The sequence below is a fragment of the Fundulus heteroclitus genome, chromosome 13, assembly GCF_011125445.2.
Source record: "Fundulus heteroclitus isolate FHET01 chromosome 13, MU-UCD_Fhet_4.1, whole genome shotgun sequence".
NCBI lineage: Eukaryota > Metazoa > Chordata > Actinopteri > Cyprinodontiformes > Fundulidae > Fundulus > Fundulus heteroclitus.
The window spans coordinates 26,311,820-26,338,429 of NC_046373.1; the positions used below are offsets into that span (position 1 = coordinate 26,311,820).

General features: G+C 37.7%; 1 protein-coding gene across 1 annotated transcript in view; it reads right to left on the reverse strand.

Annotated features, from left to right (window-relative positions):
- Positions 1-888: 888 nt before the first annotated feature.
- Positions 889-26,610, reverse strand: part of tmem65 (transmembrane protein 65) — a 44,120-nt gene continuing 18,398 nt past the window's right edge. Inside the window, exons 2-7 of the mRNA XM_012850985.3 lie at positions 14,358-14,402; positions 12,885-12,952; positions 12,685-12,739; positions 8,498-8,540; positions 7,898-8,003; positions 889-5,646 (exon numbers count right to left, since the gene is read on the reverse strand). Coding sequence (XP_012706439.2) covers positions 5,512-5,646; positions 7,898-8,003; positions 8,498-8,540; positions 12,685-12,739; positions 12,885-12,952; positions 14,358-14,402 — 452 coding nt within the window. The 3' untranslated portion in view covers positions 889-5,511. The remainder of the gene's footprint in view (positions 5,647-7,897; positions 8,004-8,497; positions 8,541-12,684; positions 12,740-12,884; positions 12,953-14,357; positions 14,403-26,610) is intronic.

The window sequence follows — 26,610 nt, forward strand, 5'->3', positions numbered from 1 at the left end:
GTTGTGTTGTTTGTGTCATTTTGTTTAGAACAATGAACCAATTAACCTGAAACTAATTCATCAGAATTACTGGTGTTAGAATATCATTAAAGTGTTTTACTCCAGTTCAGTTAAACACACGCAGTCGAGTTAATGATGCCAAACATATTTCAAAATGTTACATTCTGATTATTTGTGATCATGTTGGCTTACAGCGAATGAAAATTCAAAATTTAGCTACACAGAAAATCCAGATATTAGAGTACACCCATATAAAAAAGGATTTTAAACACAAGTTTTATGGCTCAGCATGGGTACCTGACACAAGGGGTGTTGGCCACAAAAAAAAGGTGATTGCTAAAGATGCCGGCTGTTCACACAGAGGAGCATCCAAGCATATTTGGAAAGCTTAGTGGAAGGAAGAAGTGTCCATGAAAACAAAAACAACCTGGGCTTCCTGAACATCTCAGCAGAGCCACGAGCCATCCGTGTCCATGTCACCACATTCATGCAGTGATTCATGCAAAAGGATGCACTGGCATCATGTTTTTAGTGTTGAGATTTCCTCTTTTTTTTAATCCTTCATTTTATATTGTTCAGTCATGAAATAAATATGTGAATTCAACATTTTATGCAGAGTATTTTGAAGCAACATGTTACAAAACCTGTAGAATATTCTTTTGATGTAATCATAACTTAATGTTCTATTTGTAAAAAAATTATAATCTTGACAAAAACAAAATAATGGGCAAAAAAGTAGCTTATATTTTTTATTGTATAATTAGCTTTCATTCCGACGGGTCTGACCTGAGGGCAGCTCATCTCAGATGTCCCTGCCTTGCTCCAGGGCACTTGCAGCATAACTGGAAAAAAAGAATTTAAGCACAGCAACACCTGTAGACCAACAAGTAACCATTCTCATATTTATTATATTACTTTGTTTCACACAGTTCTGCAAAAAAACACTGTAGACAGTATAGTTTTTATAGTACAAACACGCTTTAGTGCATCGCTGCTGCTGTTCCACACAGACCACAAGATGGCAGCACAACACTGCATTCCTTTAACATAGAAAACATTTGTAATTCAATTCAATATTTCATCTCCCAAAAACTAAATCAAGCAAATTTGTTTATGATATTTAGATTCTTGAAAAACAAGCAAGCTTAATTTAAAGATTATGCAAAAGAAGAAAAAAAAAGTTCTGGTTGCTCATGCTGACAAACGGCTTGTTTTAGTCTCAACTTCTCACTGACAATCTAATACATAAATCAAACAAACATTAAATTGCTCATTATCCTTCACAGCAAATCTTCCGCCAAACAGGGCAGGCGGTAAACTGGTTTCTCTCCTCGTCTGACCTGCAGCTGCTTGAATGCTCGCTAAAGTCGGAAGATCACTGTTCATCTTTTCCTTTAGCCCTTAAATCCTTCTCATTTTAAAGCCTTGTCCTCGTCACTCTAAAGATACACACTCTGTTAAATAAAGGCAGATAAAATAACAACTCTCCCAGATGCAGGGTGAAAATCTGTTCTACTTTTGATAAATACGGTAAAACAGTCTAACTTCCTAGGCTGGTACTTTGTTCTGTTTTATGTTTGCATCACCCGAGGAAAAAAAAAAAAAAAACATCCATGTAATCTATAGATTAATCTGCATGAGAAAATCCACAATCAAGCAATATATGTGATGTTACAACACATCAGGCACGAGTCATTTCTTTAGCTGCATTATTCTAATGAAAAACAAACATTTGAATTGTTGAATTTCTAACGTGTGATTTTTCTTAAAGGTGCATTTCAATAGTTCAAACTAACATTGAAGGTTTTCAAGGTACTGCACACATAATAGTAGATTCCAGTTATTGATTTTTGGCTCATACCTAATGAAAATCCCCAAATAGTGTTTCTCAGACAATTTGAATATTACATAAGACAGTTTGATCGGGTTTAAAAGGATGATTAAAACAGAATTGTCGTGTTTTGGACAGGTTCCTTCGGTGGAAGGATATAATGGCGATGGAATAAAGTCCCAAGCAAAAAAAAAAAAACATGACTTGAGGGGATCATTGTACTTGATTGACTAATCTGAAGGCATTGTCAATATGAAGACACTGAATCAAAGGACCAAAACATGGCAGAACGCCATCATTGAAGCAACATAGGCTTCCTAATGACACAGCAGTGTTGCACACTTGACGCCTCCATGCCACACACTATTAGTGTAGTAATTCATGCAAAAATAATTTCTGAACAAGTATTGAGTGTGTATGCTTTCCAGTATATGCATATGCTTTTTTATTTTTCATTGCTGCATTAATATTCCTTAGGTAAAACTATAATTTTCCAACAACTGAATTTTGGGTTTTCACTAAACCTAAGCTACAATCATCAAAATTAGCACAAATGCACACCTGCAATATATCTCTGCATACAAAGAGCCGATACAATGTACATATTTAAATTTTCTGAACTCATTTACTGAAATAGGCCGAGTCTTCAATGGCATTCTAATTTACTGAAATGCACCTGCACACAGTTTGAAATACAAGTGCTATTCCTGACATGTTAATTATGCAAAATACCTACTGGTGCAGCTGGAAAATGAAAACAGAGGCTGAAAAACACAGCTGATGTGTTCCTGTGTAAGACACCGAAAAAAACAGACAGAAACAGGGAGGGAGGGAGGGAGAGGGGGGGAAGGAGGCTGTGTTTTTTAGTGCATAAATGTTTTTAGACAGAGGAATCTCAACCAGCAGAGGCTTCATCTCTGATCATTTCTAAAGAGCCGAACCACACAGATGGTGCAGCTTAAGCTGATATATGTGTGAGAGGAAAGAGCCGAACACAAAGGGGTAAAGAAAAAAAAAAACATGAAAAGAAGCAGAAGAGAGAAAAAGCCAAACAACAACAAAAAAATCTACTTCAGTTTCCACATAGTGTGTCCTAAACATCCGAGTCCATCCTTATTAAAGCAAAAAAGCAACACACCTGACGTCACGTAGAATATGCAGCTACATCAGTTCTTCATGCAGAAACGACGACGCTATTCCTCGAGGTAGCATACAACATGGGTTCTGCTCCAGTTTTAGGTTTTTATCAAATGTTTAAGATGCACAAGACTTTTCATATTCATCTGGAGTGACTTTAGAGTTTGTCTCTGAAGTCAGGCTTAACATCTTTATGCAGAAATAGCGTTAGAGATGATGTTTCCCAACGTATAAAGTGTCTTCTCCTGACAAAAACAAACCTTAGGTGCTTCTTAGTAGTTAACAGGAAAAGTGGGAGTCTTTTACTTGCAGTCAGTACCTACTGATGCCGCTTTCAGTCCTGGGTACTGGTTAAATAGGACAAGTGGCTGTTGAGTCTCCCTTTGTGAGGAATAATTGGAAAGAGAGACTCAGTTCCAGGTGAGCGCTCCCCCCCCCCCCCCCCCCTTTAAAAGCTACTCAGGCGGCTTTCATAGCATTCCTTTGTGCTTTCTCAGCGTCAAACATTTAAATTTAAATCAACTGAAAGAGATGAGAAATGCTCAATTAAGAAAAGCAAAGGTTGCACAGAGAAAGCGAAGAACAAACTGCGATCGCTTTTATGTCGAGTAACACCAAACCGATAGTGAGAACTAGACAGCAGAAACTGAGCTAAAGTCTCAAGCTGTTTGGATTCCACGGTTTTATTTTTAGTGTCTAAGTCACGTGTGCTAGCATGCGTGTCTCCCGCTTCGATTTTAGTCAGTTTCAGTGCAGTAGCTCCACGGCACCCTGGATGTAGCCGTCACCGAGCTGCGGGCGGCTGAACGGTAATGAGCTCGAGAACAAAGGTCCGGCGGTCACAGCAGGCCTACAGGGAACCGGTGCGGATTCAGATTGCTGATAAAGTGCACTGGAGTGGCTCAATGGTATCAAACTTATGCTTTCATAACGGTCCCCGCAGTTTAAAGTCCTTATGAGACACCGAAGAAAGGCATGGCGGTCAGTTTCCCCCATGGTGTGAAGTGCCATGCCCCTCCCCCATCTGTTGCTGCACCCTCCTGATTTAGCTGCCTGAAGAAAGGCTCCTTCAATTCTCTCTCCTTCACAACAAAGGCAAATTTGTCCTGTTTGGAATTATCTCCGGTCATGAAAAAGACAACAAAGTTCTCCCCTGAAGCGCTCCTCTCGAAGTAAAACTGTTTTAGAACCACAGTTAGCGAGCTACGGCTAGCATGGCAGGTGAGCAGCCGACTACAGGCTAGCTATCCCCAGCAGATAGCCCGACTAATAAGCTGGCTAAAGTCCGCTTGGTCTCAGAGTTACTCGATGAAGCATAAATGTAGACTATTCTGGGCAACAAGCATTTTTACACTACTTCAGTGTGTCAAAACCAAAATAGCAATAACAATTAATCCAATAATAGGAACCGTTGCAGCTTTTCTGTTTTAAATAAGAGCAATTAGTTAACGTTGTACGTTTTGTATTAAATCGTATGTTGATACTGTGGTATTTTTAAGTCAAGGTTATGCCACCATGAAAGTTTTAAACCGGGCCAGTCCCTGACGTCCACCATGATTCAAAGCGAAGGCACTAGATGGATTAGTGTTAACAAGCTTCCCAGTCATCGTCTTTGCTTATTTGCATTTGTCATTAAGAGTAAAACGCCAAGCTGTGCATATAGTCTAAAGCTGAGCTCCTTTCTGCAAGCCAGAGTCACACAGGAAAAAAGAGGAAAACCATGTCAGACAATCTGATCTAGAAACAAAACAGTAACTAAACTACTTATAAAGAGTCCAACTGTGGATAACTGTGTAGCTCCATGTACTTTTCTGAAAAGAGGACCATAACATCCCTCTCAAAAAAAAAAAATCTGCTGAGCTAAATTCTACAACTGATCTAATAACAGTAAAACCTGAAAATCAGACAATTAAGGACAGCATTAGCCTTTAAACGATTCATTTGAACTCTAATTCATCGAATGTTATAATAAATCAGTGAAAACAGGGTGCAGGGGTTTTCAGGGCAGTTTGGTGGCTGCTGAGCTAACTTTTAGACAAGTCATGCTGATATTGATAAATTATTTTAGTAATTAAGGTACGCTGTACTACAAAATATTTTCAAGATCAAATAACCTGAATTAAATCATTTTTCATGTATGAACAGGATGCTTTAACGTGAAATGTTTTAACAGCCTCTGGAGTGTGCGGAGACTAAAAAAAAAATGTTTTAGTGTTTGTTTGAATGCCAACAATCTATCTTCAAGGAGCTGATAGAAAAATCAATAAGGAACAGGACCTCATGATGCAGACTTATCTTTCCAGAATATAAATAAATGTGGTACCTGCATAGAGGACAAACTGAATCGATAGACAGCAAGAATCAAGAGAAGAATCGTTTTGTAATACTGCTACGTTTGAATTCAAGCGGAGCCAGATTGTGAAAGCCACCTGAGTAGCACGGCAGAAAATCTTTACCATTAAACGCTTTTTTTTTTTTTTTTTGTATTGTTGACAAAAAAACCCAAAAAAAACAAAATTCAGTTTGAGATGTGTTGCTGTCCGTTAGGAGGACTGCGACGCTGCGTCACCGCTGGGCTGTGCTTCTGCCTCCTTCTTCTCCTCCTCGTCATCATCGCTCAGGAAAAACAGCGGGAACATTCCCAAAATGCAGCCGATGGTGATGCCGATGGCTTTGCCCTGCAGGAAGCGGAGGAGGCGCTCATTTCAAACATTGCACTGAAACGTCGGCGGCTAAATGTGCCGGCTGGAGGTTGAGGTTTAAAAAAAACAACAACAACACGTTTGACGTTGACAGACAGTGCAACTCAGGTGAAATGCATTATTCATAGCAGTTAGTGGTTGCTGTTCTATTCTGAGGTTAATCTCATTGGATGCACTAAATAGGATGCTATGCTGCTTTTTTTTCAGTTCCCACAAAAAAATAAATGAGGAAAACAGTCAAGAGAGCTGATTTTTGCTGAGTGATGATGCAATTCTTTCTGCCTCTGCCTCTTTTTTTTTTTTTTTTTTTTTTAGGTTATTTCCCTTCCAGCACCACATTTGGGCAATTCTTCTATAAAGTCTTCTATTCCAAGAATATTAAACCTCAATACTTTAAAGTCCACTTCCCATAATTCTTCCGGGGAAGAGATTGCCTAAAAACCTGATAATATAAACCTGATAATAGTAATATTAGTAATAGAAATACAGACCTGTTTTCTTACTTTTCAGATACACTAAGAACCTGTTGTGTCAAGCTAATGCTCCACTATGGGAATAGCCATTTATTAAGAGCTTGTAATGGCCATGTGGTTTAAACGTTGACTCATGAGAAGCACAATTATCCTGCCAAAAAAACAAAAACAAAACCTACCTTAAAGTTATAAAGGACAATCTTTTTCAGCTTCAGGTTCTGGGGGAGGTTGGGGTTCATCTCATCACACATGCCAACCATTGCCATGCACTTACCTAACGCTAATGTGCGTGTTTGTTCTTTGCTAGTTCTTGCTGCGCATCCACACTTCTAGTGTTTATGTAACCAATAAGCTTCTTTTTCAGCTGTTTATCGTCGCTCCGCTGCTTTCAGCGTCTCCTTTGAAAATGGCTGAGAGTCGCAAGAAGCAACCTGTCTTACGACTTTTATGACAAGAAGGCAAAGGTCTCAGACGGAGGAAATAAGACCAGAGTGTTTTTGGGAGATTCTTTCACGGGATCCCTCTGGGGAGTGGAAAAGAAGGTGCAACAGTCTTGTGCATGTGCAGCGTTTCTTATCTACATTTCCAGGAGGGAAAACAGGCCAAAACTAAAACTGCAGGAGCTCAGAGTCCTAGAACCTGAGTGGTTAGACAGCTGGTGTCCTTGGAATACTGTTTAAACGGCAACATTTCTAAAATAGAATTAAACACTCGTAAAAAAAATAATACAAAAATCGACTGACTAGGTTTACAAAAAGTGGGACTTTCAGCTGCTTCCATTCACGGCCGCCAACTGTTCAGGTCAGATCAGAAGCCTTTTTTTCTCCCCTTTTACGTAAGATTTACCGTGAGCATACAGGTAAACCAGGCTCAAAGCGCATTTATGCTGGACTTTGAGTACACAGACCATATGGACAGAGTCTTCTGTTTGTTGTGCATATTTTGATCTGTTAACAAGGAGATTGCAGACATGTACCCAAACGCAACAATTGGAGGAATACCAACGGTGATATTGTGCCGTGGTATAGGTCGCATGCAATGAGCAAAAGAAATGAAGATGATAACAGACATGGTGGTACTTCTCTGTCCTTGTGCCGCCATGGATTTAATGCCTGCACAGACCAAGTCCATCAACAGTGGTAACTTTTTTTTTTCTCCTGAGAAATCTACACCTACATTTTGGCCGTTTTATTCTGAATTTGGAAGTTAACTCTTAACTGACCTTCAGTGACTACGCTGCAGGTTTAACAAATTGAAAGTAAGAGGGCAGTGACCCTTGACAACGTTAGACATAAAGTGACTTATTAATGAGCATTAAGGGAGCACAAATTAACCTTTACATGGAGAGCTTTTATATGCCTCAGGAAAGTGCCGGTCTGTTAGTTCTCAAAGCTACCGCCACTCTGACAGCATTTTCTTGACTTCATCCTCTTTTTCTCTTCTCACTTTTTTGTATCTTTGGGTTGTATGCTCGGCTTTCCCTGCACTATTAGGCTTTTTAAAAATGATTTAACCTTCAAATGTGCAAATGAATATTACCATCATGATGTACAACCCTGAAAACTGCAAAAATATGTAAAAATGTATCGCATTTGGACTTTCATTTCATTTCTTTCCTTTTAAGAATATCCAAATAGAGTATTTCAGTTGCTGAGAGGTTCGTGAAAACCATGCACGTCTGGTTTTCCCTGATCCTCTCTGCTGAGCGATAGCAAAACAATAAAATACTTGGAGAAAAATGTCAGTCTGCTCACCATATGGGAGCTGAGCCTGGTCTGCCACATATCCACTTGTTTGGGTGAGAGATCAGGAACCTGCATCCCCAGTCTGGAGGCCAGAGCCTCCACATAACCTGCAAGACTGCACACATACATGTCCGCTATAACGGGCGATAATCATTTCCAGCAAAATGACAATTTACGATGGCCAATAAAAAAAAAACAAAGACAAAATAAATGACCGCGTGGACTCATTTAAAGGCTATACGACAAAACTAAGAAACCTGTGCCTCTAAATACTAAGCCTAATGGCAAAAAATAGTTTTATAATCTTAACATCCATTTCATTCTGAGTTTTAATGAAATTATTATCTCTTTAATGAATATAAGGACAAAGACACTGAACTAACGAGCAGTTATGCATCAATGAAAACCTGGAATCATATTTAGTCCAGAAGAGCTACACAACATTTTTAATTTAAAACAGCCATTAGCATTTCACGGGAGGAAACCCACGACAATGCTTAGCTTATTAATTTAGAGCCACTCTAAACTTGCACTGCTCCAACCCGCACTAAACTTCATGACATCCGGCACACGTATCGCGTCTTTGAAGGATGCTGGAATGCTGCTTACCCGAGACCCGCCAGATCTGAAACCAGGTTCCCCAGAGCTGCAGCTGCACAAAAACAAAGAGAAAGGCTTTGATTGAGGCTGATTTCTAAGGGAGGAGAAGTAAAAAAAAAAAAAAAAAAAACATCAGAAATAAAGCATTACAAAAATAAAGCATGTGGGATTCTGCTGCATTTCTGCACCGACCCAGAGAATGATAAATGACGCCGTTTGAGACGGCTTTATCCACAGAACCTTTCAGACCAGAAACATTTTAGATTAAACCCTGCAGGGAATCCACATCACGAGTGAAAAACTGTGTTTGGGTTTTTTTTTTTGTTTTTTTACTTCTACCGGCTGAACTCAGAAATGTCATGTTTTGTGGAGGATTGGTTTAAAGTCTCCAGCAGCTGGGACATCAGCTTGATTTTTAATACTTTTAAGACACTTTCAAAGTTTTGAGGTTTCTACTATATTGTCAGATTTTTCTGATTCCAGAAGCTTAAGCTGAGGCGTAATAAAGTCTGGATCAGGAATCCTGATAATTATAAGTTTTTCATTTCTTATCACTTTTCAGTGTGAAAACCAAAGCCTATTAGGGTTTTCTGGTATGCAGAATTGATGAGAGCTTGTTTAGGGCTGATAAACACAATTAATTTTTTTATATGGCGCCAATCCACAACACGTGTCATCTTAAGGCACGTTGCAAAGTCAATCATCCAGACAGATTGGTCAAAAAGTTTTCCATCTAAGGAAACCCTGTGGGTAACAAATAATAGCCACTCTAAGAGATAAATGAGATAAACTGGAGGAAGTAAGTCTGGCCTGCCCTGCAGCACCTGAAACCCTCACCTGGATCAGCATCTGAGCAGACGTGGGCGAAAAAATTATTAAAATCTTACCAGGAAAATCTGCCTAATCATGAGTCTTTATCCGTGTTCAGACTGCTGCTTCACAGGAGAAAGTGAATATATACCAGATTTTTAAAAATTTAATGAGCAAAACTATAGTTCATGCCAGTAAAACGCTAAATTAGAGACATCTAGGGTGAGGAAAGGTGTGAAAGTTTTATAGATCAATGAGAAGCTTTAGGAAAATCACCAAGTCACTGGTCCATTTGCTTCCTCTGCGGCTGAGGTTTAACCGTCCGCAAAGTCAGCTTTCAAACAACTCGCCTCTAATGTACATCAACAAAAGACAGCAGCTATGAATAATTAACGCTGCGGGTTGCACTCTCACAGCAGGAAGATGACAATAAGGCGGAAGACGCATTTGGCTCACTAAAACTGTAATTTCTGGGAGGCATAAACTTCAACAACGCGCCTCCTAGTTAAAAAGGCAGAAATATCCCTGCAGGACTTATTGTCCAGACGGACGGCTTCAACGTGAATTCCCTTCAAAGAGAAAACTTCCTGGTGGCGACGACGTGAGACGGCTACCCTGTCTCACCTCATTTCGCCGGCTCTACCTGACACGGCGGAGAGACGGGGAGAAGAGGCATGAGCCTCTGACGCAGTAAAACCTGGAAACGTCTCTTTCAAATGAAAAAAAAAAAAAAACTAAATTGGCTCGCTCAACCGGCTGGACGAAGACGACACAGATTTAGAACCGGGTCCGGCATGGGGAAAGGCAAAAGAGAGGAGCAATTGATCTGAGGCCTGTCTTCAGACTCCCGATTTGCACTTTGCAGAGGTACCGGGAGCCAAGTAACCATGGAAACGGGATAATCTAGCGCTGAAGAGAGGGAGACGGCAAGCTCCAGCGCCTTTATGGTTTTCACGGCGTAATAAAGACCCGAACGGAGACCCAGAAACGGCACCATGATGACAGTCAGCTGTGTGCCAATAAAACGTAACAAGATAAGGAAAAAGAAGCAGTTTATACCACTGGTAAACATTACCTGAGCGGTATGAGCAGCAAAAATGCTCTGCGCAAGCTGGGATGGAAAAGGGAGGCATGGAAATTACTTTAAAAGTCCAGCATAGATAAAAAAAAAAAAAAAAACAGTTTTTAAGTCATTGTAGTTTTTTCCCCCTGAGCATCTGATACTATGAGACCCCAGAAAGCAGGCGATCTGGTGAGAAGCATAGATCATGTGAGATCTGCTTTACTCCTCATAGACGAATAATCTAGTCCTGAAAAATAATAACATTCTGCAGGATGAACAGCGCCGCACTGGAAGGCAATACTGTCAATCAACTTATTTCAAGTTGTAGTTTTTTGGCATTTTGTGGGTTGTAAGGCTCTTATTCTGCATCGGCTGTAGACTTGTGATCCGGTTCCTCGCCTTTCTAAGGCGGCCCTTAGTGTTTTGAAAGGTCAAAGATAAAGATGGGAGAAAAAGGAGAGGAGGATCGACAGCTTTTAGCAAACAAAAAAAAAAAGAAAAACATACACTGAATTCAGGCGTGGATCCAAAACACAAGACGTGGAAGATTTACTACTCTGGTGTCTGCATCATTTGGAAATGCAGCAAATCTGTTCAGCTTAGTACACAAAAACATGAGAAATACAGCACCAATAATCATGGGGGGAACTCATCAGTTCATTTCTATCATGTCTTTGCTTTATGTTGTTTTAAATTAGCAACAAAATGCTTCTTTCAAAGTAGACAGAAACATTGATCCAATCCAAAAACAGAGAAAGATATTTTTACTACCAAGTTTTAAAAATTTATTTTGTTTAAATTCACAGAAGTTTTATATAAATCTAATTGTTATAAGTCAATATCTGTGAGAACGAATTACAACAGACTATCCATGGATCTGCTGTGCAGAAATGATCTTGTTTGAGATGTGCAGCTACAAGAATTTGAATTGATTTCCCTTTGCAACTACCCGTCCACACCAGACATTTACCAAACGATACATCTCCACCAAGCACCCGGTGTATTCTTAATTACTTAAATTAATGGGAGGGTCTAACAATTAACAACGTAATCTAAACATTTCAAATCTAAAAATTAATTACAAATTTTGGTTCTAAACTAACTTAAATATATTCCAACTACCCAAAAGAAGAAAACTAAATTGTTAGAAAATACAATCCAAAAAATATATCATAAATGGCCACAACAACCATCTTATTTTATGTTTTAAGTGTAACATGCTCAAACACTAAATTTTAAGTTCAACACAACCAAAGCAATTAGCTTTAGGATTTTGTTTCTTGACTGAGGAGCTAAAGTGGTGAAGAATCAAAAGTGATATTGTCAACTACTTGACGGGTTTTCTGTTGTTGTTGTAGCGCCAACCTCCAAATAAATAATAAAAACGTTCTAAATTCACCAAACTTCTGCGTTTACATGGATCTTATCTTTAATAATCTGCATTTTGTAGAGCTGGAAATTTAAATACGACATCTTTCCAGCTTTGGTCGTGCTCATCTGCACCATGCTGGAGACCCCGTTAACTTGGTAAAGACTCACACATGCAAAATGTTAAAAAGAAACTGATACAATCCCAAAGATTAATCTGAACTGACTTTATTCTCACTTCCAGATATAAACACTTTCCTTTAGGCTTTTAGGAAACGTTTGTTCTCAGTTAAAGAGGACCGAGGCAAGATGCTGAGACCCGTGTACGACCGCAATGAAAAACTACTTCACTCTGAAATAAATACACAATCATTGGTTACAGGTTTAATTCTTTCATTCTTCATTGAATGTGTTGTTTGTTTGAACAGCCAATATAATAAAAAACAGAAATCAGTTTGGTTCTTACTAAAGAAGAAGAAAAAAACACAACTTAAAACATATAAATACCCCAAAATTTAATTTGGAATAAATGCTGGAAATTAAAAATGCTGATCCAAACGCACATTGCTTGTCTGGGTATATTATTTAGGATGATATTACAAGAAACATTTCCAAATTGCCAAATATACTTTATAATTATAGAATTCCAGAAAATTAGATATAAAATTATGAAACCACCAGAATGTTTTACTCTTAACGCCTCAAGCTACAAATAGTTTTTCCTTAAATTCGGCTTTGCAGGTGAAAAGTTTACGGAGAAATTAAATTATCTCGTGCATAAAAAGATGGAAAGACAATGCTTTGAATATTGCTAGATAAATGACTTTTATAATAATCTACACTGAACTGTCTCTCATGATTAATTAATGAAAAACTACAGGACCCAGCCAACAAGATAAGAAGTGAATTTAAATAGTAATGGGACTTTGCTGCAGGCTGTTTGATCTGTTCTTACCAGCCATGGTGGAGATCCCCAGAGTGACTCCGATGGAGAGTTCAATCTGCGTTCCCTGAAGAACACAACAGAATCGGGTCAAATGTTCCTCCTGACTTGCTGTTATCACATGAAAAGGATAAAACAACCATGCAAGGCGTTTTTTTCCACCCCCACTCACAAGCAACTAATGGGGAAAGAATGACTATAACTTCACTTACTGCTGCAATCATGATGGCATTATCCAGGAAACCAAATCCGATAAAAGGAATGGCGTTGTGGAATAAAACTGCAAACAAGAATAAATAAAATTACTGAATATCCCATCATTTTATTTACATTTTCAAAACAATGTGCACACGGAAGAGAGTGGAAGTCCAAAAATCATAACTACAATCCTCTCTATCTGCTGTTTTTTTTTTTAAGTAGTTTACTTCCATGTTTGTGATAGTAGCACGCACAGTTGACTATATGTAAATTTGGCTATATGTGACTCCTGTACCAACCAAATATTATTAGGAGGTTGCCCATATGCCTGTGCAACATTTCAGTTATCCAAAAGACCAGCTACCTCCGATTTAAGCCTGTTTGCTGAGGTCACCCTTAGTTATTCCAGTCCGTTTCGAGGTCAGAAACTCTCATATGTTACAAAAGTTAACCGGCCCTGATTCGGGTCTGACGCCATAATGCAAAAAGGGAACTAAAATCAAGTAAAATATTCTTGAAATGAGTGTATTTTTTCTTAATTTGAGTAGGTAAATAAGACTATTCGCCAATGGAATAAGACTTTTGCACTTAAAATAAGAACAATTCATCTCCATCATCTTATTTCAAGGGCAGGATATCTAATAATCTTATTTTAGAGGTAAAGATAATCATTCCATTGGCAAATAATCTTATTTAGCTGCTCAAATCAAAGCCAAATATAAAACAGTAGCATGTTGACGGACTCCAATATTCCTGCTTGACCCGAATCCAACAGGTTCTCCTGCTGCTACAACACCACTGCAAACAGAAATTCTACAATAATTCTGCTTTATTAAATGCATTTAGATTGTTTTGGACCAATTATTTCACTACTTTGTCCTAAATTACAAAGAACTCTAACACGTTGTTCTGCAGTGTTGTAATATTTTGCTTTTAGATCGGGTTAATTGATAACGCAGAATTCTTTGAAAGCACGTTTTATATGTAATAATTTGCATATGTTTCTTGGATGTACAGAGAACCAATCGGATGTTAACAAAAATGTGAAGGTTTACGTACCTGTGGATGGGTGAATGGACTGATTTCTGTTAAGTTTTGAACATTTTGATGAATGTCTAAAAAAAAAACGATTTTAACATTTGTTCGTCTTTAACTCTGGAGCACCTCATAGCTTTCTTTAACAGAACATATTGAGGAAAATTATCGGACCGAGTTTGTCTTATTCGGAGGAGAAAGGGAAAAACTGGCAATAACGGCAAGGTGTGTACGGTTTGTGTTTTATTCAGACGGTTCCCATCTGCTTTATATGAGCACACATTAATCCACATGAACAACTAAGCAGGTAAAAAGGCATTCAGGCTGAACTGTGGACATCAAAGAATCACTGATGAATGCTTGTCAATCTTTGGGTTTTTTTTGTTAGCTACAAAGCCTAAACCAGGGTCTGTGTGTGCCTAGATGTGTGCGCAGCAGATTTCATCTCTCACCATATCTGATCTGGGCTGCAGTCAGCGGCGATGTCTCCAGAGTCTCTGAGGGGAGAAGAGGGAAAACATCAAAACATCCGAAGTTTTCTCATTAACTGCTGCAACACAGACACAGTTTGCACATCATAGTCGACTCTTCTGTTTGACAATTTACATCCTCCGCTGGTGCGTCCTACTGACTTCTGACAGAACGCTGTCTTCCCAGCAGAAGCTACTGCTTCTGTGCGTCTGGCTCACCATTAAAGCGGAGGAAGTGATCTTTAAGTAACATCAATAATCTAAAATTAACACATGGTCTCCATTGTAATGTGCCTTTAAAACAATAAAAATCAATGCTTCAATTCAATTTCGACCCTCATGATCCAATGTATTCTTTATGACAGAAAAAAAAATTAGGAGATGCAAACATTTTTGTCACTTGACAAGAAAAAACAAAAAGTAAATAATTTTAAACACCATACAAACACATAAAGAGACCCAAAAGACGGCTAAAAGGTTCACGGAGTGGAGAAAACAAGTAAACACAAGCTTGGAGGAGCTGATATCAATAAATGAGAACACCACTACATCATCTGCAAATAGTTTGTTACCTTCTGCTAATGGACTTTAAACAAGAATAAAATCATGACTGTTGGTTTTTATTTATGATCATTATTAGATTAGATTACATTAGATTCAACTTTATTGTCATTACAAGGCAACGAAATGCATTTTAGGTCTAACCAGAAGTGCAATAGCAGCAAGCGCAGGATAAACAATGGTTCCATAAGTACAGGACATGGGTTTTTACTGAATACATATAGAGATGGATACTATTATAAACAGAATTTTACTGATAGATTTGTCCTATGAATATAATATATAGATAACTAGTATTGTGAACTAAATTTACAGCTAGATATGTACCGAATATAATATACAGGTGGATCATCATTATCCATGTCCCCATCATCTATGATGCTGAAATCTTCAAAAAAAATATATCCATCCGTGACCACACCTTTATCCTCCAGGTGCATTATGGGAACTGAGACATTCATCAATTATCAAACTACCCAGCATAGTAATTTCAATAAAAGCAAAGTAAAAAACAAAAAAACTTAAAATTTCAAGTTTGTGTTTTATCTATTTTAAAGAGTTTATATCCTGGATAATTAATTGCTTGGTGTGACTGAACTGACTCACAGGTCAATTAGGTATCATGGAATCAGACCCAGAGACCAATTATAGCGAAGAATCAAGTAAAAGTACAGATTAATATGCTGAGATCCCCACTTTCAGCCTTCTGAGAGCGTGCGCCTGTCTCTCAAGAGTTTCACCACGTCTTGGGAAAACAAAGCAGACTGAGGTTAAGGGTTCAGACAGAGGGAAGGGTGTGTGCTGCTGCATTAATGAAGAAAAAGTCAGGGACAGGCAGGGGAGCCGTATACAGGGGAAGGTTAAGACAATTTAAAAAAAAATAAAAAATAAAAAAAAGGTTAACATGTGAACTTTTGGGATGGTTTAGATTTTTTTGTCATGGGGCCCACAATTCATGTGCCCCTGACCCCAGGGGTGGCACCCCTGGGGTCAGGAAACAGCCGCCAACACAGTGGACAGCATACCTTTCCTACAAGGCTGAGGAATTGGCCTCTTTTTTCTAAAGAATGGGGGGGAAAAATAATCAAATTTCTTCGACAACAAACTTCCTCTTTTCTATTCATGAAAGAGAGGTCTCTGTCAGCAGCATCCGGAAACTGCAGCTATCTTGAGATTCACAATGAGTAAATATAGAAAATAGTCATTAGCTTGAAAGCATCCTGTCAGTGTGGCTGGAAATAAATAAGGTAAGCTTTCAAATTTCAAGATGAGCTCACAAAAAAAAAAATAATTATATTCAAACAATACAATTTACAATTTGGATAAATGAAAGTCTATAGGAAAATGGTGTACGGATATTTGGTGACCTTTTACCCTCCAGATTAAGTATTGGAAAGGAAATCCTCCAAATTGCCATTAATTGGCATCTGTGAAGTTAAAATATGTACATAGCTCAGGAGAAACTTAAGCATAAAGTATAAAAAGGTTGACTTGTACAACTTTAAGACGTTTCGGTCTGGACAATCATCACCGAACAGGGCTTCATATAAAAGCTGCTTTTTAAAACAGTAGAAATGGTTTTAAAAGTAATTTACAGATGTAATTTAACATTAATGGCCCCTGTTAGGTTTATCCTCGAGGTTGGGTTCAACTCCCACAGGCTGCCATTCTGGGTCCCTGAGCAAGACCCTTAACCCCAGAATGCTCCCCGGGCACCGCAAGGGGATGGGTTAAAAGCAGAGACCAAATTTCATTGGAATGTACGTTGCAATGACAATAAAGATGAAGATTATTATTATTATTATTGTAATAATTATTAACTAAAAATGGACAGTTGCAGGTTCTTTGTACAGGAACCAAAAACATGCGGTCAATTAAACACAGAAATGGTTCACCGGACACAATATCAATCTTTTAACATGGCTCCCAGACCTAAATCAAAAATCAAAAATCCTACTGGGTGTAATTTCCACCCTGTGGAATGTACTAGATTCCTATGTGCTTTACTTTTGGCACAGGGGCTTGTGCTTGTCAAGAAGAGTAAAACTAATTATGCAACTAGTGGTTTTGTTGAAAACAAACATTTATTAACATGAGAGTCCCCCCCTCACTGAATAAATGTTCTTACATCAAAGGTTGGATTTCTCCATTTATTTTTTCTATTTTCAGTGTGAGGTTATGCTGCAGTAATAACCTCACAGGAATGTTTTTTTTATACATCTCTGCCGGGGATACTAATGAATGTGGCGGGCACTGCACCTTTAAATGAGGCGAAACAACCAACAGGAGAAAGATGGGAGAAAAATAAAATCAATGTTTCGGAGCAAACTATAACAAATTAGCTTAAGGAAATAGAATCTGCAAAGACACAACCGATTTATGTCTCAGTGATAAATAACCAGGAAGAAAAAATACGGCAGAACTTTAGTTCTGTGGAATACTAATAAGACTGAAAATAAAGAGAAGTGACTAAAGGAGATGAGAAATTTCCTGCAGTTAATGGTTATGTGGGTTTAGCCGTCAGCGGAGGAACCGAGGAAGATTGCAATCATGACCCCTACAGTAAATGCACAGGTGGTCGTTTTAATTCTGAAGCCTGCGCTCACTTCATTAATAGAAAATGGCTGGTTTTCAAGACGATGATAATGCATCCTGGCAGCGCAGAGAGACAAAAATCTTTATTCAGTATAAACAAATGAATTTGATGACATCACCAGATACATGTGTGAGATTTAGACTGGAGATAGAGAAGAGGTATCCACAGCAAAGCTCTAAAACCGCTGAAAATTGAACGGTGAGGTTTTAGCTAGACTGATTGGTGCAGAGTTTATCTATTTTACTGTTTATTCAGCATCCTTCATTAGTGGCAACTGCAGAGGTAGGGATGGTCATTTCAAGCAAAAACATTTAAATATTTGACATTTCAATATAATCAATAAAAAAAAATAAAAAAAAGTATTAAATAATCTCATATTATTATGAAAGTTACCAGTTTAAATATTCCCAAATAGACTTATTGTGGCTCTGTCCTTCTGCCAGAACAGTCTGCATTAAACAAACTGGGGCCGACTGGTCCACTATGTAACCGAAATAAAACAACCAAAACTATAAAAGACACAAAACAGCAAAATAGGAGAAAAGACCAACACCCCCCCCCCCCCAAAACACCTCAGTTCAGAAGTAAAATTAACAACTATGGTTACTTGTGGAATGCCACAGAAAACTTGATTATTTTCCACACCTGAAGCTAAATAAATGGTGCCAATTCAAGAAGTCAAGATTGTTTTGTCTTAAAACAAGTTTTATGCTTGAAGAGCCCCTCTGAAGCCGAGTACTCGACCAGAAACTAGTCCGAACCAACCTAGGCTGCTGATTCTAGTTGGTCAAAGAAACGTGCTGTTGCTGAAAACATCTGCATTGACCAGATTCTCATTAAACAGTGAGAAGAACGTATTTTTTCCCGCAATTACTTGCTCAACTAAATCTGGGGCCCAACCGTCCATCAAGGATGTTAACACATCAGGTCTTTTATTCTCCAAAGGGAGCATCCTGAGCAGGCCCAACCACCTCAACTGACTCCTTTCCATGCAGAGAAGCGGAGACTCTCCTTCATCCTCCCCCCGGATGACAGATCCCCCCCCCCCTGAACTAAATGCAGCAACAAACCGTTTCTCAACGATAACGACATGTTCACCTTAACAAGGGCAGTGTTAGCGACTTCTTCTTAGTCTGACACTGATGCAGACGTTTGTTTTAAACATTAAACCGTTTAATGTGGCCAGGTAGGAGACTTTCAGTGACGCTGACAACCGGCTGCTGGATGAAACAGGGGGTGCAGGCAAGTACACAGAAACCTTTGCTCATTTTATTTTTTTTTATTTTCACCAGTCCAATGGATCACTGTGGATGTGTTCTTAGAGTCATGGCACAGCTCATATGTGGCCGTTGTTTTTCACTCTGCCTTTTCTTCTAAATAAAAACTACATCTGCAAAATTTAGCACCCCTGGCTGGAACAAGAATATCTGGCAAAACAACTTGGTGCATCAGTACTACTTGGTGGTAGCTTATTTAGAAATATAGTAGTACCAATTACTGGTGCAATTTATATACCATTAAAAACTGTACACATCAATAGCTATGTTTACATGCACAAAATTTCACCATCGGATTAAAATGTATTTGGATTAAATAATCGGATTGCACCGTTTATATGGGCACACAATCAATTAATCCAACACAATGATTGGCCGGGCTTTATTCAGAATAGAACCACTCTGACATGCGCAGTTATCAAATCCCCCCCCCTCCCAAAAAAAACAGCAGAAGAAGTACTTTGGTCAACAACAAAAAACACTAAACAAAATGGTATTACATGAGTTTGTTTGTCTTCTGAGCGCCCATACTGGACTTGCACGATGTTCCAATTACGGTTGAAACGTTACTAAGTAAGACAATATTGAGGTATTTTATCATATTCCGATTGTCTTGTTTATGTTATTCCGATTACTTTTGTCCATGTAAACGTAGCTAATGAGTTTTACATTATTCACAAATCTCCCAATTTGCCACAACTATGTATTTTCTACCTGTGACCAGCTCATCCTCTAAGAAATGAGACTCACTTTCACATTAGTCAGCTCGAACCTCACGTTGCTAGGCAACAAATTTCCCCCCTTTAAGTGACTGTCACTGTTTTAGAAACAGGGAAGTAATGTGGAAATGAAATTAAATGTAGCCTGGCAGTAGCCACATCAGCAGAAAACAGTCCAGTTGCTCAAGGCCAAGCACACCTTTTATCCAGAAAACATCAGACAAGAGTAACTTCAGTTTTTAAGTCAAATCATGTTGCTTCAATTCAACTTTCTCATTTCAACCAAGCTCCAAATAATTTAGCTATTTTTGAGTTCCTTTAAAATAATTTCAACTCTACTGATTTCAGAAACTTTTTACATGTGAACAAATGTTAAATGTCATTAGAAAAATCTTTCAGAATTACAGAGCTGCATTAATGCCAAACAAAGGGATGAATGTTTCACCCATCAGATTTAACCAAAACAGAAAGAACTACAATGTTCTTCTTGATTTGCCGCATTCTAATTAAACCAAGATAAGAGTTTATGTGCCTACTGCATGCCTAGATTATGAGATTACAGATATAAAGTCATTTGCATACATAGTTTAAAAGAGTTTTGTGCATTTTAAAGAAGTACTACATAAATAGGTCAGAGAAGGTTTTTCTTTATAGAATCAAACTTGTGTATTAAATTTAAAAAAAATGCCAATAAATAAATATATATATATATATATATATATATATATATATTATTTTATTTTATTTTTTTTTTTCATCATTTATTTTCTAACTTGTAACAGGGTGTAAGTATTAAGTATTCATCAAATGGGCCATAATCGTCCAGCGAAGAGTATCTCCAGGCAAAAAAAACAACATCTAATTAAAATTTCCAAAAAATGTTTGTGGCATTTTTATACCTGCAACACAAGATAGGAACATACAACATTTTAATTAAAGAAATTAGTCAGATTTTTCTGTAGGAAAGTGATGTATAAATTCTTGGAGATCCAAAACTTACATTATTTATAGATAGTGATCCAGTTTTTGGGATCAACTATAAGAAAGTGTATCTTTTTTATGTCTATTCTAAGCAATGAAAACGCAAAAACACAAAATCAGTAGACCAGGGTGGGAAAATGGCCCCAGAGCTGCACTTTGGACACCTCTGGTGTATAAGTTGGAAAGAAAACTATAGGATCTTTTGTGTTTTTATAAACTTGGCAGCCAATTCAGAAGACCTTCAATCTTGGAACTGGACAATAAACCAATAACAAATGAATCCCAACTACTGGTCCATGAAACCATAAAAACAGGCTTTTCTGCAGACGTAGTCGGATCACAAGCCTGCTCCATCTGTAAATCAGGACTTGAGCCCCGAGTAAATACGCCAGCGTCCATACAGTTAAAATCACAACCCGTTAATAAGATGATTAACATAATTAAAGTCTCTCCAAATACAATTTTCTCGTGGACGGCACTGAAAGCACAACAAATATTGGTTGATCGTGTCTGATTAGTTGGCACCAACATTTTGCTAAATGAATCCTGAAACTCTTTAAACACTAAATTACTTAAAGGACTATCGGATTAAAAAAAGAAGATGGGAAAGAAAGTATAAAATGAGCTAGAAACGTCGTCACTCTGGAAAATAATCTTTAAAGGACAATATAAGACGGCAGTGTCTGTGATTACAAATGGTGCAGGGAGACGTGATAATTTTCCTCAATTTAGTTTTTTTTTTTCCATGTTCATAGACTCCAGCCCACCATTATGACAACAAAAAAAAACTGTGGTATTATTTATTCATTTGTTAAAGTACACCTCTCATTACAAAGCAGAGTAATATAAATAAATCAGGCACCAAGCCCAAACCCACCATCTGTTTTCCTTGATCATACTTTCCTAAACTCTTTTCCTACTCAGAAAAAAAAACACATTTCTGCCTCTTTTGTGGTATCCCTCCAGCTGGCCAAGCCGCGCTGCTTGTCGTCCACTCTTAAATAATGTTTATCTGAAGTGAAGTGGACCTACAGAGGACGGCATAGAGAAAAATGTTACAGGAAGTCGTCTCTGAAGACGCAACTGAGCTTTAATAAGTTCCTGATAAGAACTTAAAGGCTCTTGTTCCTCGTCACGTCCTGCAACAGTAACCTAGCTCTGCTAAATAGGCCCTTATCTTGTATAGTTTGTAAAACTGTGTGTTCTGTGCATTAATCTGCATTTACACCAATAAACTTCACATAGCCTAAAATGCCCGCTGATCTTTAGATTATTCATTTCCAAAGCAGCATTGTAAACATCAGGCCACCTAGTGGGAATAACCCATTTTCTGCCTTTCTGATTCTGACTTCCTAATGAGTGCAGTGTGAATACAAACACTGCGACTCCTGGGACGCACGTCCAGAAATAGGTCCGTCTGAAAAAATAAATATCAAAGCCCTTTATACAGCAGCAGCCAATGTAGAGACTAATAGTGATGAAAATAAAGAAGAGCTGCACCGTGTTAATGCAGACCATCGGATAAAGCTCAAACTGACAGCTGTGTGTGTCGAACACAGTTCATGTCAGAGAGAAATTAAATCAAACACAGTCTGACTGTGTGTACACATTTAGACGGCTGCAGATGCCGTCTCATCTGTCTGTTTTCAGGCAACAGTGGAGCGGCTTCTGCAGCACGAGGCAAACCTGATCAACAGGCATCAACAACCAGGCTCCTCCTGTGAAAAAGTCTCAATATTTCAATATAGGAGCACATCTATTATAAGCCGATGCCTAAAAAAATCTTTTGTAATCTGCTACCAATATTTTATATAACAGTGCCTTGCAAAATTATTCACCCCTGAGGCCTTTTTACCTATTTTACATTCCAACCTGCAATTGAAATATTTTCTTTATCTTATTTTATGTGAGAGAGCCGCACAGAACAGTCTAAATTGAAATTTTATATACGTGTGTGTGTGTATATATATATATATATATATATATATATATATATATATATATATATATATATATATATATATATATATATAGTTACACTTTATTTGAAGGGGTGTACATAAGACTGACATTACACTGTCATAAACATGACATAACACCTGTTATGAACATAAATGACTCCTTATGAATGTTAAATTTAGGGCTTGATTTGGGATTAGGTTAAATTAAGGTCTTGATTCGGGATTTGGTTAAATTAAAGGGTTTGATTTGGGATTTGGTTAAGTTAAGGGCTTGACTTGGGGTTTTGTTAAATTAAGGGCTTGTCATAACAAAGACATTTTAAACAATGTCAACTTTGCTTTAATAGTGTCATAATTTACCGAATGACAATTAATGACAACAGTCCTGTCATGTTTATGACAGTGTAATGCCAGTCTTATGTACACCCCTTCAAATAAAGTGTAACCATATATATATATATATATATATATATATATATATATATATATATATATATATATATATATATATATATATATATATATACACATATATATATATATATATATAGTGAGTGCGAGAATGGTTGTTTGTCTCTATGTTGCCCTGCAATAGACTGGCCAGGGTGAGCGAGTCAGGGTGCGGTTATAATAAAAAAATTTCCCAATCTTTGATGTTCCCCTGGAGCACCATGAAATCCATCGTCTTCAAATGAAAAGCACATGGTGCCACAACAAACGAGAAGGCCCATTTTGACATTGCCAAAAGGCACATGGGCACAGATCCTATCATTCTAAAAACAGCGTCCCTACACTGAAACATTGGAGTGGCAGCATTCTGCTGTGGGGATGTTTTTCAGCAGCAGGGACTGGGAAACTGGTCCAAACTGAAAGATGGATGGAACTAAATTCAGGAACATTCTTGAGCAGAACCTGCGTCAGTCTAACCGTGATGTGATACCGGGACGAAGGTCCACCTTCCAGCAGGGCAATGACCCGAAACTCACGGCAATAGCAACACTCCAGTGGTTTAAGGGGAAACGTGTGAATGTGTAGGAATGGCCTAGTCAAAGTCCAGACCTCAATCCAATTGGGAATCTGGAGTTAGACGCAATTATCACTGCAAAAAGCGTCCAACACAAAGGACCTGGAGCTATTTAGCCTTGAGGAAAGGGCAAAAATCCAGCCACCAAAAGGCAAGACTTACCCAAAGAACCCTGCAACTGTAGTTGTATTTGCTTCACAATAACAGAACAAATATACATCTTTAAAGTGGTAATAGTGTTCTGTAAAAGAAATGGCACAAACTCAATTTTAAATTCAGTTGTTTGTGTGTGTGTGTGTGTGTGGGGGGGGGGGTACTTTTGCAGCTCTCTGTACCATTTGTATAGAATAGCTTATACTGGTTTTATCACCCGTGAAAAACATTCAACAGACGAATCAGAACCACCCAAGGCGTACAGATCTAATTAAAGTGACTCGACTGTGGAACAAACATTGATTTGTGCATATTAGAACATTTTGTGTTCATACATTCAGCCTGTACAAAATAACAATGATCGTTTTTTTGTTTTTTTTGTTTTTTCCAAAATCATTTACTGTCCTTTCCCTTAATGGAAATTAGTCAGATCTCAAATAAATATCTATGATTAGGTCCGCTAAAGAGTTCAGGAAAAAAACAATGAATATATTAAAAAGTTTATTCTTGTTTAGGCAGGTTGGAGGGTGCTATAGCGTTCAGGAGTTTGAAACATGCCCTTAGGGACCTTTATGAATAAAAGCAAATCTGAGGCTGGGAAAGGAGCTGAAATGTGTTTGTGTTTTGTTGTTGGCTGTAGCCATCAGGCATATCTACTTTTCCCTAAACCCAAGAAATCAATTTTCAGAGTTATGATAGATAAAAACTGAGAAATATTCCAGAAATAAGCAAATTGAGTCAGTACGGCTTCATCCAGGATACTCCCATTTATAAAGATCAGAGTTTTTTTTTTAAAATAATGCCTTGAGTAATAAATAAAATCCGTCTAAAAACAAACTACCAAATAATTGTGTTTTATTAAAAGAAAAGATAGAAAGAAATTATTTTCTCATTAAAACATTTAGAAATCATCAGGAACTCTCCGTCAGAATTAGTATAAAACAATATAAATGTCCCTTCAACTTTCTAAAACCATCTATAACACATTTCAAGCAAATGACACCAGTGACAGACCTAATTTGCATGACTGCCGTCATCATGTGTTTGTTAAGAACTGGGCGAAGGAAAATTAAGGAGAAATGTCGGGAATGTAGAGGAGAGATAATCCCATCCCACACATATCGCACACTGATGTTTCATCCCTGTGTCCTCAAATTAATTCAAAGATGAGTGTCCCTTTTAAGACACCGGATCCGACGTTGTGATGAATGTTGACATAGAAATATGAGTCAGCCTAATTAAGTGTGCCATTGAATAATTCATTTCGCCGACACTTGTGCTCTGAATATAAATCATTCCTCTAATTGTTATAGATGATCCAGGGATTTGCAGATTACTGTTGCTTCCCATCACAGTATCACAATATGCATCAACATTTTATGCTTGGTTAGAAAATAAAGTTAGACGTGTCGAAAATGAGCATTTTCTCCAAGAAATTCTCATATTAAAAATGAAAGAACATTTCTAAATGATATGAGGAGTCAAAGATGGTAATAAAACAATGATTAAACAAACTGTTTAATCTCTGCATTACTGAATAACAAAAATATTACCATGAGATGCACATCAGCTTGAAAAGCTCTGTGGAGATCTTGATTATATTTTCAGTTAAACTGGAAAATATATGAGATTTCAGTCTGCTGGGCAGGATTTTAATATAAATAGTGAGGCACTGATCAGGTTTTAGGCAAGGCACGTTTCTGTATGGCACATTTTAGCAACAACACAATTCAAAGTACTTCACAGGATGAGACCATAAGGGAAGTAAATATGAAGTAAACTGCAGTGGCATAATAAAGGAAAGTGGCACCAAGGCTGTGGAACAGTCTACTCAAATCAATCAATCAATCAATTTATTTGTCAACGGCAATTTGCATTGCAATCGAAAATTCAGTTTCAGTACAACCGTCCATCACATACACTTTACAAACATTACTACCACTACAGCAACATTTATTTCTCTTAAAGTTCAGTTAAAAACCTTGTTTAAACAGGGTTTTTGTTAAATGTTTATTTTCATTGAGTAAATGATTGTGTTATTTTATATTTTTTATCAGCACTTAATGTTAACGCTTACTTCATTGGTTTTCTTTACAGCGTTTTGTGGTGGTTTTGTTGGTGAAAGGTGCTTTACAAACTTGACTTACTTCTGAGCAGGGGGATGCATTCTACTTTCTTAGTTTAACTGACATTTTGGGCAAACCTGTGAAGACAATGTTTCAGTAATCGATTAAATTAAAGTTTCATCAGCCAATGCTGATTTTTGGGTTTCCTTGTGGTCCTGCCTGGGGAGTCACCCATTCCCATTATAATATCTAGACCAGCTAATTAAGAGAACAATTGTCCTAGTTTAATAACCTGACCAGCAGGTAATCAGGAAGTCTAGGTAGACCAAGTTCATGTTTATCGATGCAAACATTTCAACGATGCTTATGGTTAAAACCTATGGATAAGATATAATTAACGGCATCAGAAAATGAGTCTGGTTTAATAACAGCGCTTACCCTAAAACATTGACCGATTTATATTCTTTAAGATACACAAAGAAAACAACACAAGCATACAAAGATTTCACATCAAATCAAAATTCTTAATTTCTAAGATTTAGAGTTGTACATTATGTTTGGACATTGATATCAATTTGCCATTTGGCACCATTAATTCATGCAGATCACTTTGGGGTTTGTTGAAGATATCAAAATGATTATGCGAGAGATTTACGTAAGGCAACAGTGATGTTGCTGTATAGAATTTTTTTTTTTTTAAGTTACTTTATCAGAGTTAAAAATCCATATAGCATTATAGGAACTTCATACATTGTTTAGAAGTGAAAGATCTTTAGGAAAAAGATGCTCCAGAGGGACCATGCCTCTTCTGCCTGCCAAACAACAGGAGAACACAATAGTGCTTATAGGCTGAGTAAGAAATGGAGCACAGTTTCTGCTAAAACAACAAAGGACAGA